The 17,356-nt window shown below is 42.6% G+C and overlaps 1 protein-coding gene across 1 annotated transcript; it reads right to left on the bottom strand.

The window, feature by feature from the left end:
• Positions 1-1,780: 1,780 nt before the first annotated feature.
• adnpb (activity-dependent neuroprotector homeobox b) lies at positions 1,781-14,141 on the bottom strand. Its single transcript, XM_084721817.1, has 4 exons — positions 13,550-14,141; positions 7,461-7,577; positions 6,416-6,508; positions 1,781-5,874 (listed from the first exon to the last, which is right to left on the bottom strand). The coding sequence occupies exons 2-4, from the start codon at positions 7,566-7,568 to the stop codon at positions 2,893-2,895; spliced, it is 3,183 nt and encodes a 1,060-aa protein (XP_084577943.1). The 5' UTR covers positions 7,569-7,577; positions 13,550-14,141; the 3' UTR covers positions 1,781-2,892.
• Positions 14,142-17,356: the final 3,215 nt, after the last annotated feature.

Here is a 17,356-nt window from a genome sequence, read left to right as displayed (position 1 = left end):
TGCAAAATAAGTTCAATTAACTAAAATAAAAACACCTCTCCTAGTAAGGTGGTAGGGACCCTCTGGAGAAAGTGGGTCCCGGCCCCATAGTAAGTAGCAAATAACATCCAGCTTCGCTAATGATATGTATGATGCCACTCCTCAATTAAAGTAACTGGTTGCTTACACTTATGACATCATATACTCAGTCTAACCAAATCTGTTTTTGAGACTGCTCTTGCTCCCTGTGATTTCAATGCAAGAAATGCTCAGACATGGTGTTTACTGCTTATTTTGCTCCTGATGTGTCTTGTAACATTCGAAAAACTTGACATTCTCTGCAGCTGGGTAGAAAGAAATGTACATATATCGGTATTGTCAGCCACAATGAGTTGGAAAATCTCAGCATAGAAAAAAATCCAGTATTTTGCTGTAAGCAAATGCTTAGCAGCAAGGAATTTTGATTGGTCTAGTCCCTCTGCCCTTTACATAGTATTAAACAAATCAGTTTCTCTGATGTCCCTTTGGTGTATGATCCCTTCCTCCTTACATTTTTGCTTATTGAAAGTAAAAAAAATGTTTGCTTTGTTTTTCTACTTCAGCAATAAGTTTCAACAGTGAATGTGAATGTTCTGTAATAAGATATTTGGTTGGTGTGTAGATTTTAATCTTTCTGACCCGTGACCCCTAAAATTAATCAATATTTACCTGTGACCTCTCTACATTATGGCCTTACAGCCAGGGGTGTAAGAATGTATGTATTTTCTTCTTGAATCTAACTGTAAGGACATTTCAGCAGCCTGAGGCGGTGAAAAATATATTTATGTTTAGCATTTTAATGATCAATTTTCTGTAACTGAATTTTTCTCTCTCTTTAATTATCTGGTGACCTTTCAGATTTATCTTGGGACTGCTTCAAGGATCCTGACCGCAAGCTTGGAATACGCTGCCCAACAGTATTTCAAACAGTCACCATGGAGTGCATTTTGCACCATTATCTATACAGTCCTTACCTCTTCTGATAAGTGCTCCTTAGTTCATTTTAAACCAAAAGGAGGTCACTTCATTCACAGCTGAACAAGTTAACCAGGACCGATACTTTATACTTCTGTCTTACACTGTTTTAGCATTAAAGGACATTTTGCAGTTTTAAGATGGAAGTTTAAAGGGAATTGTTACCCTAAAATAAAAAATAAATATTCTTCCTCTTACCTGAAGTGCTGTTCAGCCATCTAACTTGTTTTGGGGCAAGTTCCAGACTTTTGGAAATACTGGCTGTAGAGATGTCTGCCTTCTCAGCATTTTAATGGAAATAGGTGACACTCAGCCTGTGGCGCATGAATCTACTCATGGACGAGAGGCTTGTGCTTGTCACACTGTAGAATTAATGACATCGTCTTGGGCGGAGATGTAACTTCTCGTCCATGAGTAGATGCACCCTTTGTTTGGTGTGATGATGCAGCTGGCAGGCAGAGACAATCTACTTGAATTCCCCACAAGGTCTGTGGATTATCTTGAGTAACCGGGTCATGAGTTCAGGAAAGAGACATGGCTGTTGATGTAGTTTTTGGAGCTTTGCGCACCACCAGCTGAGTGCCATCTAGTTCCATCGGACAGAAGGCAGGCATTTCAACAGATAAGAGCTTCAAAACTCAGCAACTCACATGAAAACAATTTAAATGGATAAACCGCACTACAAGTAAGAGGAACAATGTGTATTTTTTTTTAAGTACTAAAAATAATTTTTGTGCACAATCCTTGTATTCCTCACTCTAAGCAAAGACGCTGGCATGGCCACTAGTTCAGTGAGAAGCACAATTACAGCACTTTATTGTTCATAAATGCTTAAGTGAAAAATGAAAACATAAAACAAATACGCACAATTCAGAGAACACATACTGAACACAAGTCTCTTTTTCGAAAAAAAGAAGAAAAAAAAACCTTTCACTTTGTGGATGTCAGTATGGTGGTCACTGTCCAGTCTTGCGGGGCAAAGAAACATCAAGTTCAAAATATGAAAACAGAAAGCAAGTAAAGTAGAGTCAAGGCTAATGAGCATAAGGCTGCAAAAAGTTGATGAAATGCTCCTTTATACTGTAAGAGAATTAGAATAGGTTGGCGCCACTATTCTTTCAGAACAGAAATTATAAAAAAAAAAAAGATCAAATTAAAAAAATAAAATCTAATCAAGTTAAAAGCAAAAACAAATCAATTCTGTTATTTCATTTATATATAGATATATTATTTTGCAAAAAAACTAGGTTTTTGTTAAAAAATAAACTTAAACATACAAGAAAATACCAGCCACCAAAGCGACACCTATTGTTAAGCATACCGATGTAGAACATATGAGGCTACCTTACACACAGGTAATAGCAAATATTTAAGGGTACATGTACGGCAACATGTGTCCAAACATGTCTAAAAGACTGTACAAATTTACACTACCCATCTCAGTATAACTACATGAAAAATGATGGATTATCTGGTCAGCGTTAAGAGCTTCAACTCACAACAACTCAATATTTTAAGCCAAGTTCAGTGGCTAAATCAACATTAATAACTCCTTATCTCAATGTAATAAAGAATATAGAAGGCAAAAAACTTTTTCTATTTGTTTGGTGTAACTTCACTGTCGTCTTTGCACCTCCCTTCCCACTCGGGGAAGAGACATTAAAACTTTGTTTACAAATCTTTACATCAATCCTAGCTGCTCGTCGAGTCCTGCCTTTAAATGTCATTGGATGGCTTGGTTTGAGTTTTCACTCAAGTGGAGTTCTCTCCTTATCGCTGCGTCCTTCACAGATACCCAGTGTAACTGGGCAGCATCCTTCAGTTCAGGCGAGGCAGATTTGTTGGCGTGGATCAAATCTAAAGTGTCTCTGACTGTGTGAGTCTTTTTGATTTTATCAGTCAGACCTGCTGTTTGCCCAGCTGGGCCCCGTCTCTCCCGCTTCTCGCAGATGATGGTACAAACTTGGGAATAATGATGGGTAGAGTGTCTCTTCCTTTAGCAGCCTGTCTTCCTGCGCCCTCTGTGGGCCCAAAGCCGTTCTCTACGTGTCCTCCTTCATCCTCATCGTCGTCATCATCATCATCATCCTCATCGTCCTCATCATCGTCTGACATATCATCTAGATCTGAAACAATCTTGGCCCCTGTCCTCGGCTCTATTCTCTCCTTAGCTCCAGTACGCTTTTCGTTACCATGGAGATGTACCTCTTCCTCACGTTCATTGTTATCCCTCTGCTGCTCTTCCTCATCACTGTCAGAGTCGATGGCGATGGGCTCAGAGAGGTCTAGAGGCATTTTCTGTGGTAAGGTGCTGTTGATTGTCTTGGTTTGGTCTCTGCTGGCACTGTTGGGTTTGGGGGCAGATGGCGTTGCTTTAGTACCATCCACAGTCCCAGTTGGCTCTCCCTTCCGTGGCGGAGCCACACCGCCGTTAGCAGCTACAAGCTCCCTGTGTCTTCGGAGAGCCTGCTCCGACAGACCCATATGTGTCCTAGATGTCCGTCTCTTGTTGTGTCTGCCCTCGTACACGCCTTCCTGGACGAACCCAAGCTCATGACTCACTTTGCTGAGCTCGTGCATACTGAACCCCAGCAAGACGCTGGCGTTTTGGGTTTCGCACTCCTGTACGCACTTTCTCCTCCTGTTGACAAAGTGACTGGAGATGTCTGACTTCCACAGCCACAGACTGGCTGCCAGCTTCTCCACCTCCCGCTGTGTGGGATACGGTGCGCGATTGAAATACTGCGTTAGAAACGCCTTCCTGGATTCGTACGACTCGTTTTCATGTCCTTTGGGGTCGAGAGCCAGAACTACAGGTTCGTCAGGATTTTCTACATATGGACCATTGCTATCCCGCGGGTGGGCCCTTTCTCCGGGGGGTCCCGGCCTCCTTCGTTTTGGTGCACTAGTGTCAGAACTATCAAAGCTGGCCCGTTTGAGAGCACCACTCTGGGCCTGGCTGACCCGAGAAGAATGAGCCCGGCTGTCCTGGCCATTCTGGGATTTTCCTACACCTCGACAGTGCACCAAGTGTAGCGTGATGGTGGAGGCAGTCATGTTACTCGTATAAACCCCCAAGCAATGAATACACTTGTAGGTCAGTTTCTTTTCTACGGGGTGGACTGTCTGAATCACCTGGTGCCTCTCTCTCAGGTGGTGGGCCAGAGAGTCTGAGATTGGGCCCTTGAGGATAGAAAAGCAAAGAGGACACAGTGTCTTGCCCACATCTCTCTTGTAGGGCACAGATGCCTGCGGGGCACTCTTGGCTGATGCACTGTCAGCAGACCCTGAAGTCGTTTTGGGCGGATGCTGAGGCATTAACCTCTTGCCTGATATTAGGGAGGCAGACAAGGCAGATGAGGCAGAGGTGTTATTGTTCTGAGCGTGAAACGCCACCGACTCCTCTGGGGCGTCTCTCATGTTGTAGGTAGTGACAATCAACTGAACATTCTTGGGATTGCCCTGCTGCAGAGTGAGGTCAAAGGTCAAGGGAGAGTCTGTGCGTGGCCCAACGCTCTCATCTGGGTGTGACATCCTCATGTGGGCCACCATCTTCTCGACGTCATTGAAGGTCGCACGGCAGTGTGGGCAGGACAGACCATGGATCAACATGTGGTTTAACAATGTGTCACTGGGGAGATAGCGGTTGCAGTAGAGACACTTGCTGGTGAAGTTGTGGATCTTCATGATGTAGTTGGCGACGGCAGGCACCTTCTCTGCTTTGTGCTCTTTCTCAAAATGAGAACTGTACACGTTCTCTGGGAAGAGCTCATTGCAGATGGTGCAAATTTTCCACTTCTGGGTGTAGGATGTGCCAAGGACTGAGGAGCCACTTTTCTTGGCCGTAACAGAGGCTACAGTAGTAGCTGCTGCCTGGACACGTGAACCTAGGGGGTTGGATTTGAGCGAGGAAGAGGCACCGACCACAACTGGGCTCCTCAGGCTGCCACCAGAAAGAAGCTGCTTTGCTGCGTGTGACTGCTGGGGCACAGACACCTGGGCATTCCCTGGTAAAGAAACCCTTACCTGCTGGCTGCCGAGAGAGAACGGCTGGGTGCTGCCAGCCTTTAATCTGACTGCGTCGTGTTTTATCCCAGATAGAAGACTTGAGTTGAAGCCTGTCTTTGATGCAATGACAACTCGACCAAGCTGCTGTGAGCTAGGAGACCTGGTAGTGGCCATTACTGCACCTTTTGGGCCCATCCCAATGATGGTCTTGTCTCCTTGAGTTTTAGGGGGGATCATGATGACAGGTTTAGGACGGGGGACTATCACACTAGTGTGCCCAATCATGGCAGTCACCTGGTAGCCAATCCTCTCGTGGTCCTCAATGACGTGTTGAACAAGTGCCTCGTAGGTCCTTGGCACAAACAGACACTTCTTGCAGTGAATCTGGTTACTGTTCACACTGTTTGTGTTATTACTGTCTGTATTCCCTGCTGTGCCACCATTCTGAGCATTTGTCTTCTCTCCTGGTTTCACAATGTAGGGCTGGGCCACCTGCTGGAAGTGTTCCCGGTAGATGTGCTTTCGCACTACATTGTACAAAGGGTCCCTGTAGGTGCACTTTTTGCAGTAGTACACCGCCTGTTCCACACTGTCCCCGGTCCTCTTCAGCACCCCGTCCTTCATCATCATCCCACCAGCTCCCGCCACCATTCCACCGGGGCCCTGCCGCACAGTGTTGTTGGGCATGTGGAAAAGTTTGATGTGCGTTTCCAGAGTCTTTTTGTTGCCATTGTAAGTGCAGTAGGGGCAGTTGAGCAGAATGTTGTTCTCAAAGTCCTCACTGTGGACATTGCGGAAGTGGCTCTTGTATGCAGAGAAGTACTTGGATGAAAAGAGGCAGCCGGAGCAGCAGAAAGGCTTTGATCTGTAGTCCTGGAGACACAGGAGGAGAAAAAGCAAAACTTTAAAAGTTCTTTGACTGAAAGAATTAAAAGTATTCTACCGCTATTCAACCTCTTACACCTCAATATATTTTTACTGCTTTGTGGTGTGAAGAAAACTAATAATTGAAAACATAGGTGTTCCAATTCCATTTTTTCTTCCCAATATGGATACAGCAGAGTCTGGATGCAATACCAGCATGTTAATAAACATATATGTATATATGCTGTATATTGTTATTATTTTATAACTACTAACCCTGTATGGATGTGATATGACCACTGTCATTGTTGTTGATGTATTGGATGCTTGTAGCAGGGTCCTGTTTTGCGACTAATACATTATGTGATATTGGAACTAGTAATAGCATAGACTCACAACTCATGATACACAATCCAGTATTTTAGGCTGTATAAGAGACATTTCTGATACTGGTATCAGTACAACCTGAATTTAAAACAAAAGACTCAAATATCAGTGTTATAAAAAACAGCACATTTATGTTGAGAGTGTGAATCTGTGTGTCACACACCTGGACTTTGGTATGTGATGGTTCCCACATGCACACATCTTCCCAAGTAGTGTGCTTTATATACACCTCTGGAGGAGTGAAGTCTTTATAGTCCTACAGAACAAGAAAATTAAAATGAACACATGACTATGTTGAAACAAAGGCATATTCAATCAGAAGAATATTATCTGAAACATTCACAAGGCCTCTGTGGATGCATAAGACACATATATAAACGGTGGGATTATTTCGGTTTCTTGCTTTTGAATGATGCCAAACTCCTAGCTAGGCTAGACAAAGAGATTTCTGGGTAACTGTCGTATTTCTTGATGTGTCCAAATACAGATCCAAAGTGCACAAACAGATTATTTATTTTTTCAGATTTTTCTATTATTCAGAAATATTTCAAAATCATTCTTCTGTTCCCAGCTTTATTCTGTGCTCTGAGACAAATGTTAAATTTATGTAAGGGCTGGGAACAATATTTCAATATATGCTCTCTATAAAATCATTAAGATTCTCTGGTCTAAATGAATGACAATGAAAATGTTACCAAAACCTGTCAAACATTGAGAACTGTTACATAAATCCCTTCAAGACCCTTTCAACCTAATCTGATCCCACAAAATCTGTATAACAGAATAATGTCACAGATTCAATGGGGTAATCACATTATACTGTATGCATTATATTATCTTCATAGTTTCAAATCATCGTACATTGTCTACATTTATGCAGCAGTGCCAGGCACCCTACTGCTGAAGCCATGCTTCCTGCAGTGAGCCAAATGGAAGAGCGAACTCAGCTCCTGAACTGACCTTATTATTAAACTAAAACAAATTTCCCATATGTACACCAGTGTAACAGGAATCCAAACAAGAATCTATGCTAAACCTCAGCAGGAGGTGCAAATGATGCTGGGAATGTGAGTTTGAAGATGATCAAAGTCATATTTGGCAATCTGGAGGAAAATGCAGAATGCATACACCGAATTCTTCTTAAGGCAAAGGTCTCAACACAAAGGCACAGTAGATTTATAAAAATACCAGAGTCAAGACATGCTCACCTCTAGGTGATCTCTACAGAACTCCAAGCCGATGTCTCCCAGGACCTTCTTGACATTTTTCCTCGCTTTCCGCAGACTGCCTAGGTTATTGACAGGGAGCTGGAACATTCTGCCCACCTGAACAGAAAAGACACACACAGCATGTTATCAACAGGTGCAGGGTAAAATTTTGGACAAGTGTTTGTTAAATGCAACTGAAACTGAAGTCACTGTTGACTGAAAAGGACCTTACACTTAACTCAGCTTGTCTAGGATAACACCTAAAAATGGAAGTCATGATCAAAACTCCTTTCACACATGAAATACACTGATGACCTCAATTATCTGTTAAAGTAACGTCTTCCTGGCATTTAGACATAGTTGTCTGTAACATAAATGTTCATGTAAGGCTTTATTCATCAGGACAATTGATGGGACGAATACTTATTGTCATATCTGTTGTAAGAGTTATGAGTAAAGTGATAAAGTTGTCCCCAGATAGATTATCAGGCCAAAGAGCCCCCTCTTACTGGGGATTCAGCACTGGGATAAAACAGCAGAGTGGGCTGTGCTGGTGGGAGCATCTTGTTTTATGCACCGCTGCCACAATGATGAAGTCCAATGAGTTAAGATTAATGCATTTAAACTAAGGCTTATAGGTGGTAAAACACTGCACAGAGGTTTGTCATACTCAGTGACAGGATTTTAGAACGCTGTTAAGTTATCACGGTGGCAACTATATTATTTTTTGCTATGATAATTGTGAGGTAAACCATGGAAATATCACGTTCACTTTACAAAGTAATCTACCTGAAATATGCGCTTGCATGTGTGTGACTGGCTAACGCACTGCATTGCTGGATAATGCTGCGTTACACCAAAAGTGGAGCCTGGTTCAATGTGTTTGTTGTATATGCCTGTGTTATTGGTTGGTTGATGAACTGCTTACACTGTTTTTGGCCCTTTTTAAACAGAGATCCCACAATGCTGAAGAAGGCTTATCACTAGCCCAGCTTTGCTTATTTAAAACACTGAACCAAACAATGTTGGTGTAACGCCGCCCCAGTGTGTGATCTTAGATACTATCTCTTTTGGAAGCAAAAGAGGCATGACATGTAACACAACAGAATCAGTGTGTGTGGTGTGATGACTGTGTATCCCATCCTGCCGTCTCCACCTCTGCTGTTGTCTCCAAAGCAGAACAACTGCACAGTGTTATAAATTCGTCACAATTTAAGTCCCTCATTATTTTGTTTTTTAAAAGCTTTTATTATGAAGCTGTAAAACAGGAAATGTTGGATTTTCATTAGCAGTAACACAACTCCTATTCAGCTAAAAGTAAACATAAAACAGTAAAATAAAGCAGATAAGTGAAAGGACAAACAGCAATGAAGGAGAAAGACTAAACTTAAAAACTACAGAGATTCAGTTCGAAGCTACATAAGTGTTAAGAGCTGAGCACAGAGACTTTTTTAAACAAGTCTCTCTCATCTCTCCTGCACAGACATGAATCTCACAAAACACGCTTGTTTGAGGGAGAGATTGAAGGGTCATCAAAGGTTGGCTGCAGCCAGCAAAATGTCACCACAACCGTCTTGGAGGCTAGTTGGGCACGCTTTGGTTCCACTCCAGTGATCATCCCTGCCTGGCACAGCTTGGCGTGCTGTAAGTGGTAATCAGTACGGCATAGTTTGACTCAGCATGGCCAAAAGTGCCAGTGGAAAAGCTCTTCAAATTTTAGCCCCATACCACAAGACATGGCCAATACAACATTTCAGTTCCACACACATGTAAATTCCTTCATGCCTTTTGCTTAAACATTCTACAAAAACAGCCAAAAGTACTTGGTGCCAGCTAGCTACTACTATGTTGTGGCTCCTGAAGTGTGGATTTACCAAGCCTACTCAAACTGCTAATGTGATCTTTACGGAAGAATCAAAAACACAAACTTCAGGCAGAGTGAGACAACAAAATGGCAATGAAAACTGAGGAGTGAATGGAAGCAGAAAATCAAGTGGCTAGAACAACGTAATATACCATGGTTTGCACTGCCAGTTTCCTTAAGTAGCCAAAAAGGCTAGCTCGTTTTTAATCAGAAACACCACATCACAATTCATGTGAACAGTGAACGACCCAAGTGTCACAGTTAAGGAAGGCTGTGTTAAGTTGCATTACATTGCCTTTTCTGTATTTCTTTTACATAAGTTTACATCTGGGCGACAACAAATGTACTTCAGCCACCAAATTTAGGGGCTTGGTGGCCCATGAGACCAGTACTAATAGTGGATATCCCTGCAGCATCAAAGTGGAGATTTGACCTGGGAAACTAGGTCTGGTACCTGCAGGTAACTGGTGGGTGACCTACGAAAATTTTGTGTAATGGGTAAAAAACATATTTATATAAAGTAATGCGTTTTGGCACAGGTAGAAATTAGATAATTGTGGGCAGACAGCAGGTAAGAACAAAAATATAACACATACAATTCAATAACATGTTTTTCCCCTGGAGAAATAAGAAATCAAAATGACCGTGCTGGCCGATTAGGCTTGATAATACTATATTAGCGAATATAAATAATAAAAAATACTGCACTGTTTGGTTGAAAATCTACAACACATCCTTTGACCCCACAACCTGCCAAACAATGGGACGTTGCTGTTTGGTTTTACAGCGATGTATACTAGCTGAAAGCTGAAACTGATGACATGAAGGCAGAAATTGGCCGGCGAAGGATACCTTATTGTGGACAATACATTGCTGAAGGCCAAGTCGGACATTTGGGAGGATTTTGGTGCACTGAGAGACTGTGAGGATAATGCTGTCAGACCCTTTGCTGCTTGTAAAAGTTTATTAAAGTATAAGCTTTTGATAGCCGCAAGCTAGGCTCATTGTCACTATGGAACACACTGACAGCTGCAGGAGCACCTGTGCTGTGCATGTGTTTTTTAACAGGTACAGGTTGGGCTGTGGGGCTTATATTAATGGTTCTGGGCAGGTGAAGATCTGACTTTGAAATAATTGTGGGTAGCAGGTCGGCTCTGGTTCTCAACTTTTATTTGCCAAACTGGACCATGTGTTATCATCAGTAACAACACAGCATTGGTCATGGCACCTTTTGACAGTGCAAGTGGGTGCTGTTTAAACCACTGGCCAAAGTGTCTGGTTGAAGGTCTCTATTCATATCAAAGCTCCATGCAGTGAGGTCAAAGGTCACTGATACATGATGACATAAAGGCCCAAAACAACAGTCCCAAACAATCCCCGTGAACACCTCAGCTTATTTCCCTTCTAGAAAATACAAAACAGAGAGAGGGAACTCTGTGTATGTGTGGTTCCAACAAATGCTGGCTTAGAGAAGAGCTGAGAGAACCAGGGACATTTCTCTCCATCCGCCTGTCTGTCTCACTGTCTTGCCTGTCTGTCTCTTCTCCCTTCAGAAATGTGAAAGTGCTAGAGCAAGTGAAGGAGACACATATCCTTACCCACTTCCCCTCTCTGTCTCTCTTTCCTGCTTCCTCCCATTACTTGTAGATGGCGCTAGAGAGGAGCTCCATTATGTAAGCCTCCCTATACTCTGCCTGCCCCCTTTTTCTCCCTGCCTCGCAATACCATCACAGAATGGCGCCTCCTATTGAGTCAGCAGCAGCCTCTACAATATGTCTGCAGTGGAGGGGGAGGGGAGGGAGGAGAGGAGGGAGGGGAGGGAGGGAGGGAGGGAGGGAGGGGAGGGAGGGATGTTGGAAGGGGAGGGACAGAAGGAGCGAGAGAGATCAGCGAAGGGGGAGGGTGAGTGTGTGTGTGTGTGAGTGTGGGGGGGCAGCTGGGAGGAAGAGGAGGGAGAGAGAGGGGAGGGGAGCGAGAGGAGAAGGAGCACGAGGGGGAGAGATGAGAGGAAAGGAGAGAGGACGGGGAGTGAGCGACGGAAGTGGAAAGGGGGAGGGGAGGGGATGGGGAGGCAGGGAGGTCGGACAGACAGGATCAGAGGAGAAGGGAGGGGAGGGGAGGGTGAGGGAAGGAGGGGAAGAGAGAAAATGGAAGAGGGTGAGAGAAAGAGGGGGCGACGGATAGGCGGGGAGGGGGGTGGGAGGGAGGAAGAAAAGAAGAGAGAGAAAAAAGCCAAGGAGAGGCTGAGCAGGAGGGAAGGGTGGGAGAGAAGGAAGAGGAGAGGGAGGAGAGGCGATAGGAGGCTGCTCGACTCAGCTCTGCTCTGCTGAGGGCTGCTGGCAGAAAACAGGTTTCCCCCTTCTACTGTGAAAAAGAAAAAACAAGAAGAGGCCTACAAACCTTCAACCACAGATTTCCTCACGCTCACTCAGTCCTCCACTGGGACATGATAACCTATGTTCTGCTTGACTACGGCCGTCTGCACTTCTCCGTCAAAGTGTAGCTGTTTACTGAGAAGAGGGTAGTGGTGATATCCATATACACACTGAAACTAGAAAAGTTTGGGATGCTTAAATCCAAGTGGGGTTAGTTGCAACACCTGTGAGTCCTTAGGTGGAAGACTCCATGTATGTGAAGCTCTCTCTGTGTAGCCTATATGTTAGGGGTTGACAGATCCATCACCGATGTATCAATACCACCAATTCTAAGTCTAGACTTGAGCATCAATACTAGCATCCTGGGCACATGAACATCTCAGTGCTGCAATATTTGCATCTCTGCTGCTGTTGCATGCATGTGCACAATGATCACCCACTTAATGAACATTCTGTATTTCCCATTAAAACCTTTCTTGTATTTAAACATGGATGTAATGAAGTAATTACTAGAGAATAGAAAAAATGCCTCATGTTTTGCCAGTTATTTGGTGGTAATGTATTCATAAGTAGAATAGTAGTAAATTCTATATTTTGACATATTAGCTACTTTTAACAACACAAAGTCTCAATATTAGTACTGATATTGGCGATCAAGGGACTGGTATAACCTGGTACAGGATCAGCACCAAATCTTGTGGTTACTGCCCACCTCTAGTTTGTGGTTGATAGTAGTGACCACAATTAGAGTTGATTACTCGATTAAAAGACAATCAGTCGCCAACTATTTTGATAATCAATTATTTGTTTTAGTTATTTTCAAGTAAAAATGTCAAACATTTGCTGGTGTCAGCTTGTTAAATTTATTGCTTTTCCTTGTCAGACATGATAGAAAGTGAGGAGTCTTTGGGTTTTGTACTGTTGGTTGGACAAAAGAAAGAATTTGAAGACGTCACTATGGGCTCTGGGAAATTGTGATAAGAATGTTTCACAATGTCTTGACATTTTACAGACTAAACGAATGATCATGACAATAATCTGCAGATTAATCGTTATTGAAAATAGCCTCAAAATTAGGTGCAGCCCTAACCATGATCATAATCTGACACTTGTCCTGACCAAGTGACAGCCCTCTTTCTCCTACCCAAATCAAACACAAGGTGTGAGTGCATCACAAACCCGGTGTCACCTGTCTGAACTCGGATCAGGATCACGATCCCCTTTAAGGAAAACTTACATAATTTAAGAAACAGTTGTACAGCCATAGTCTGTCTCTGTGTGTGTTTGGGAACAGGGATCGTGTGTCCCCCAAGACAAAACTCTCTGTACTGTATAATCACAGCATTCCTCGCACTGAAAACGTTAAAGATGTGTCGTGGTAGCTATAGCGTGGACACAGCAACCAAAATCGAGCCGTGAGCTAATACGTTGGTGTCAGTGAATCTAATCGCTCATCAACATCTGGCAGTGTCCAGATCGATAGCTTTGGCAGGGAGCTGCTGTTGCCGCTGACAAAGAATTGGGGACACACCGCCGCGCTAAGTTAGCATGCTAAGCTAGCCAACTCGCACCAACAACACAGGCTGTTCAAAAACTAATGCTACCATTTCTGCCCTTTATTTTCCCCACAAAGCATACTCGCTTGCTGCTTTGAACAACCCCCCCGGAGAAGTCATTCAACTTGAGGCGACTTCTAGAAAGATAGCATTGGCTATACCGACAGACAAGTTACCTTTAGTTCACCACCACCCATCGCATCCCTGCAGGTAGCCGTGGCTAACAGCAAACTATCTAATCTAACCGAACCGAACTCTGACGGTTATTCTCAACATTATGACAGAGAAGTTTACCTGCTTTCACATCCAGCGCTCCCGTCTCAGTCAAATGTGTCACCTCAGGATGACTGAGGCGATGTACGGGCAGACACTCTCACTTCTTCCCGATATATCTCGGTTGGATCCTTCCAGGTGACAACTAGCTTCGCGGGGGAGAAGCAGCCACCCGCGGCCGTCGGTCTATCTCCCTCGCCGACTGGGGCTCTCCTCTTCCCTCTGGTCGGCAAACGGGAACAGAAAGCCTCCGAGGCTCATTAGACAATTAAAACGTCCATTCTGTGTAGCGGTGAGTGTAGACACATGTCCTATTGTTGGGAACTATCCCCACTTTCAAATAAATAGCCAAAGTGTGCCTATGAGTGGCTGGCAGCCGATAACGCTTTGCCCATTCTCCTCTCTGACAGACAATACACATCCAGCCTAGAAGCTGCCCTATCCAAAATGGCGCAAATAAAAGGGGCGGAAGTGACATCTACTTGATTAGCATAAATAATCTCATTGTGAGAGCCTCGCGAGCTCGGCTCATTAAAACTCTTGATTGGTCTGTCAATCAATTTGGCCAATTAAGCAAACGCCTCTTCAAAAAAAATACCCACCTCCTCCCTGAAAACGTGCGGCGGCCCTTAGGTTTCTCTATCCGTGGCTGTGGGGTAAACAACCCGGCGCAGTAGTGGCGGGCTCCGGCCGGCAGCGGGCGTCCTTCTGGAGTGGGCCTCTCCGACTTGTGCGCATGCGCGGTTTGGCTACATCTGGCGTCTCTCCCCCCTCCCCTGCGGAGGGTCGGATGTACACAGAGCCTCAGCACTCAGCTGGAGTGGTATCAACGGCTGGGCTAACGGTAGGTGGCGCTGTACTATGCTGTGTCAACTGCCCAATTCTACCAAACTGACCGGGACTACTTTCCTACATGGTGCCTGGAGAAGGGCAGCCCCAAAAACAGGACTGTATACCAGCACTTTACCCAGTGTGAAGCTGCATTTAAATGGTTAAAGTAATGGTCAAAGTTCTCCATCAGCTGGGGGTATTGCTGGCCCTCCTACCCCCTCCTCCCAACATCACCATCAGTCAGCAAACTGAGCTAAAACCCACCCTCCAGTCCTGCTACTCTCTGTTCACTGAGTGTTTTTAATGCTAGAATAGTACCTGATTGACTCCAGGTTTGCTGTGTGGTAATTATGCAGCATATTACTTCATTTGACGCAGGGCCTCATGATCATGTAATAACAGCAGAGACACCTTAAGGTGTTAGTTAATGCTTTCAAGGTGCATATCCCCTAACAAATCTTCAAATAAACACACAAACCAGTACAAAATACAACCAGCCTGGAGCTTTCACAGCTCCTGGAGGTCTGGAGCAGTTGCCTACTTGGTGATCCAGCCTCGCACAGGACTTCACTTTCAATGATAACAGCTTAGAACTGTTAATTTGCTCCAACCCGATATTTTGCATTTGCATTTTGTTTTTGTTTTTTTGCAAAATTTACACAGTACTGAATGTTACAAAGTAGGGCTGCACAATTAATCGCAAGTGAATTGAAATATGGCCAAGTGCAATATCCAAATCACAGAACCAGGACCAAGTCACATCTTTTTGAGAAAGGAAAAAATGTGTGAGACAAGTACTGTGCTGCACAGATGCCCTGGCCTAAAAATCTTGTTCTCCAGATCAAAGAAAACATGTTTGTTTGGTACAAACACAAACATCACATCATCATAATTTTAAGTTTTTTTAGTAAAAATAAAAAATGCATCGCAATTGCATTTCAGTCAAATAATCGCAATGTGACTTTTTCTTTTTACCATATCGTGCAGCCCTGGTACAAAGTAATACTGAATACAGCAGCTTAACTATTTTCAACAGGATTTCAACTTTACACTATCTTGCAAATTACATATGTGTACATCTTTAGGACCAACGTTGTGATCCTGACCTGGAGGACACACTGAAAACTTCCAAACATCTTACAGGGTAGCACACTATATGTACTTAATGTGCAATATACAGAATCACATTTATATATATACATATATCTTTCAGAATGGAACCACAGTACTTCTGTTTATGTATATTTTTGTGTTTTTTATTTCACACTTACCTTGGCAAAGTACTTTTTTGCTGTTATTTTTTTTTTTTTTTCACACTGGATTTGGCAATGCAAACATCTGTTTCCTGTGCCAATAAAGCTCCTTTGAATTGAAAAATTGAATGGAGTTGTAAGGATAAACATGGGACGCTTTTACCATATAAATTTCTTCAATTCATTCATATGTATCACTATCCATGTGAGAAATGTACAAGCTGATACACACTGACAACTGCTGCCTCAGCACAGTGTGTGCTTGGACCATGACATGTGGTTGAGAGTAACGGTTGACCAATATGGGTTTTATAAAGGATGATGTGATGTTTAGAGAGCTGATGGTCAATATATAATGCTAATACCAAAACAAAGTCATGTATAATTCCATTATTCCATGCACATTACAATCTAATATACATGTGTATCTTAGCCAGTAATATGTTGTTTTTGTTTTGTTTTTATGTAATTTATATTAATTAATGAAATAGAGAAATAAATTGGGTTATGTTGTAGTTTTCAGACTGTGACTGGTATTTAAGGGAGAGTGGGGTACAGTATGTCACAAGTCACATCATTCAACTGCATTATTCCTTCTTGTTCTTTTAATGCCAGTCAGTAACAGTTTTAGATCTGCTGTCATTTAGTAAAAGTGAAACAGGTCAAGATTTAGAAAAGACCAGAGGTGGCAAGTAACTAAGTAGAAATAATTTGTTGCTTTACTTAAGTAGAGTTTTTAAGTATTTGTATTTTAATTGAGTATTTTTGGCTATTTTTTCAACTTTTTACTGTTACTTCCTACATTTTAACACAAATGGCTGTACTTTCTACTCTTCACATTTTCAGAACAAGCTTGTTAATTTAGTTTTAATGCATTTGAGGGAAGTTCATATTTTGTATTTGCATCATTGCATGCTGCCTTCCCAACATCAAGACTGATGTCAACAAAAACGGATTCCTCGTTGTATCCATCATTGCATATTACACACGACAGATGCAACAAGACAAAAACTACGTAAAAGATGACAACAATGAAACAAGTCGAAAATGATGTTAAGCACAAGACAGAAACAATGTAAAAGATGCAACGAGACAAAAAATGATGTAAAAGACAAACGAAGGAAAAAAACAATGTAAAAGATGCAACAAGACGAAAACGACGTAACAATGAAAATATGGTAAAAACACGTAACAAGACAAAAACAATGTAGCAAGATGAAAATGATGTCAAACTCATAAGACAAACCAACGTAAAAGATTTAACCAGAAAAAAAAGACTTCAAGACAAAAAACTGTCACATGACCTAATAAGGCGAAAACCAATGTAAAAGATGTAACGACAAAAAACACGAAACGATGAAAACATGTCAAAAACATGTAACAAAACAAAAACAACATAAAGACATGTGACGAAAATGATGTCAAACATGTGACAAGACATATACGACAGAAGATGTAACAAGAGGAAAATGACGCAACGATGAACACGGTAAAAACATGTAACAAGAAAGAAACTATGTAAAAGACAGAAGATTAAAATGATGTCAGACACATAACAAGACAATAAACAATGTAGAAGACATAATGAGACAAAAATAACGTACAAGAAGTAACAAGATGATAATGAAGTAATACGAGCAACAAGATGAAAACGCCATAAAAGACGTTACAAAAACAACCGAGAGGGAGACTCGACTGTGGAGAACAGTTGAAATTCAGTTAGCTTTGCACAGAAATGCAAACT

Source organism: Lutjanus erythropterus, chromosome 6, assembly GCF_056507025.1.
Source record: "Lutjanus erythropterus isolate fLutEry1 chromosome 6, fLutEry1.hap2, whole genome shotgun sequence".
Taxonomy (NCBI): domain Eukaryota; kingdom Metazoa; phylum Chordata; class Actinopteri; order Lutjaniformes; family Lutjanidae; genus Lutjanus; species Lutjanus erythropterus.
The sequence above is the reverse complement of the archived record's forward strand: the minus strand, read 5'-3'. Positions and strand labels throughout refer to the sequence as shown.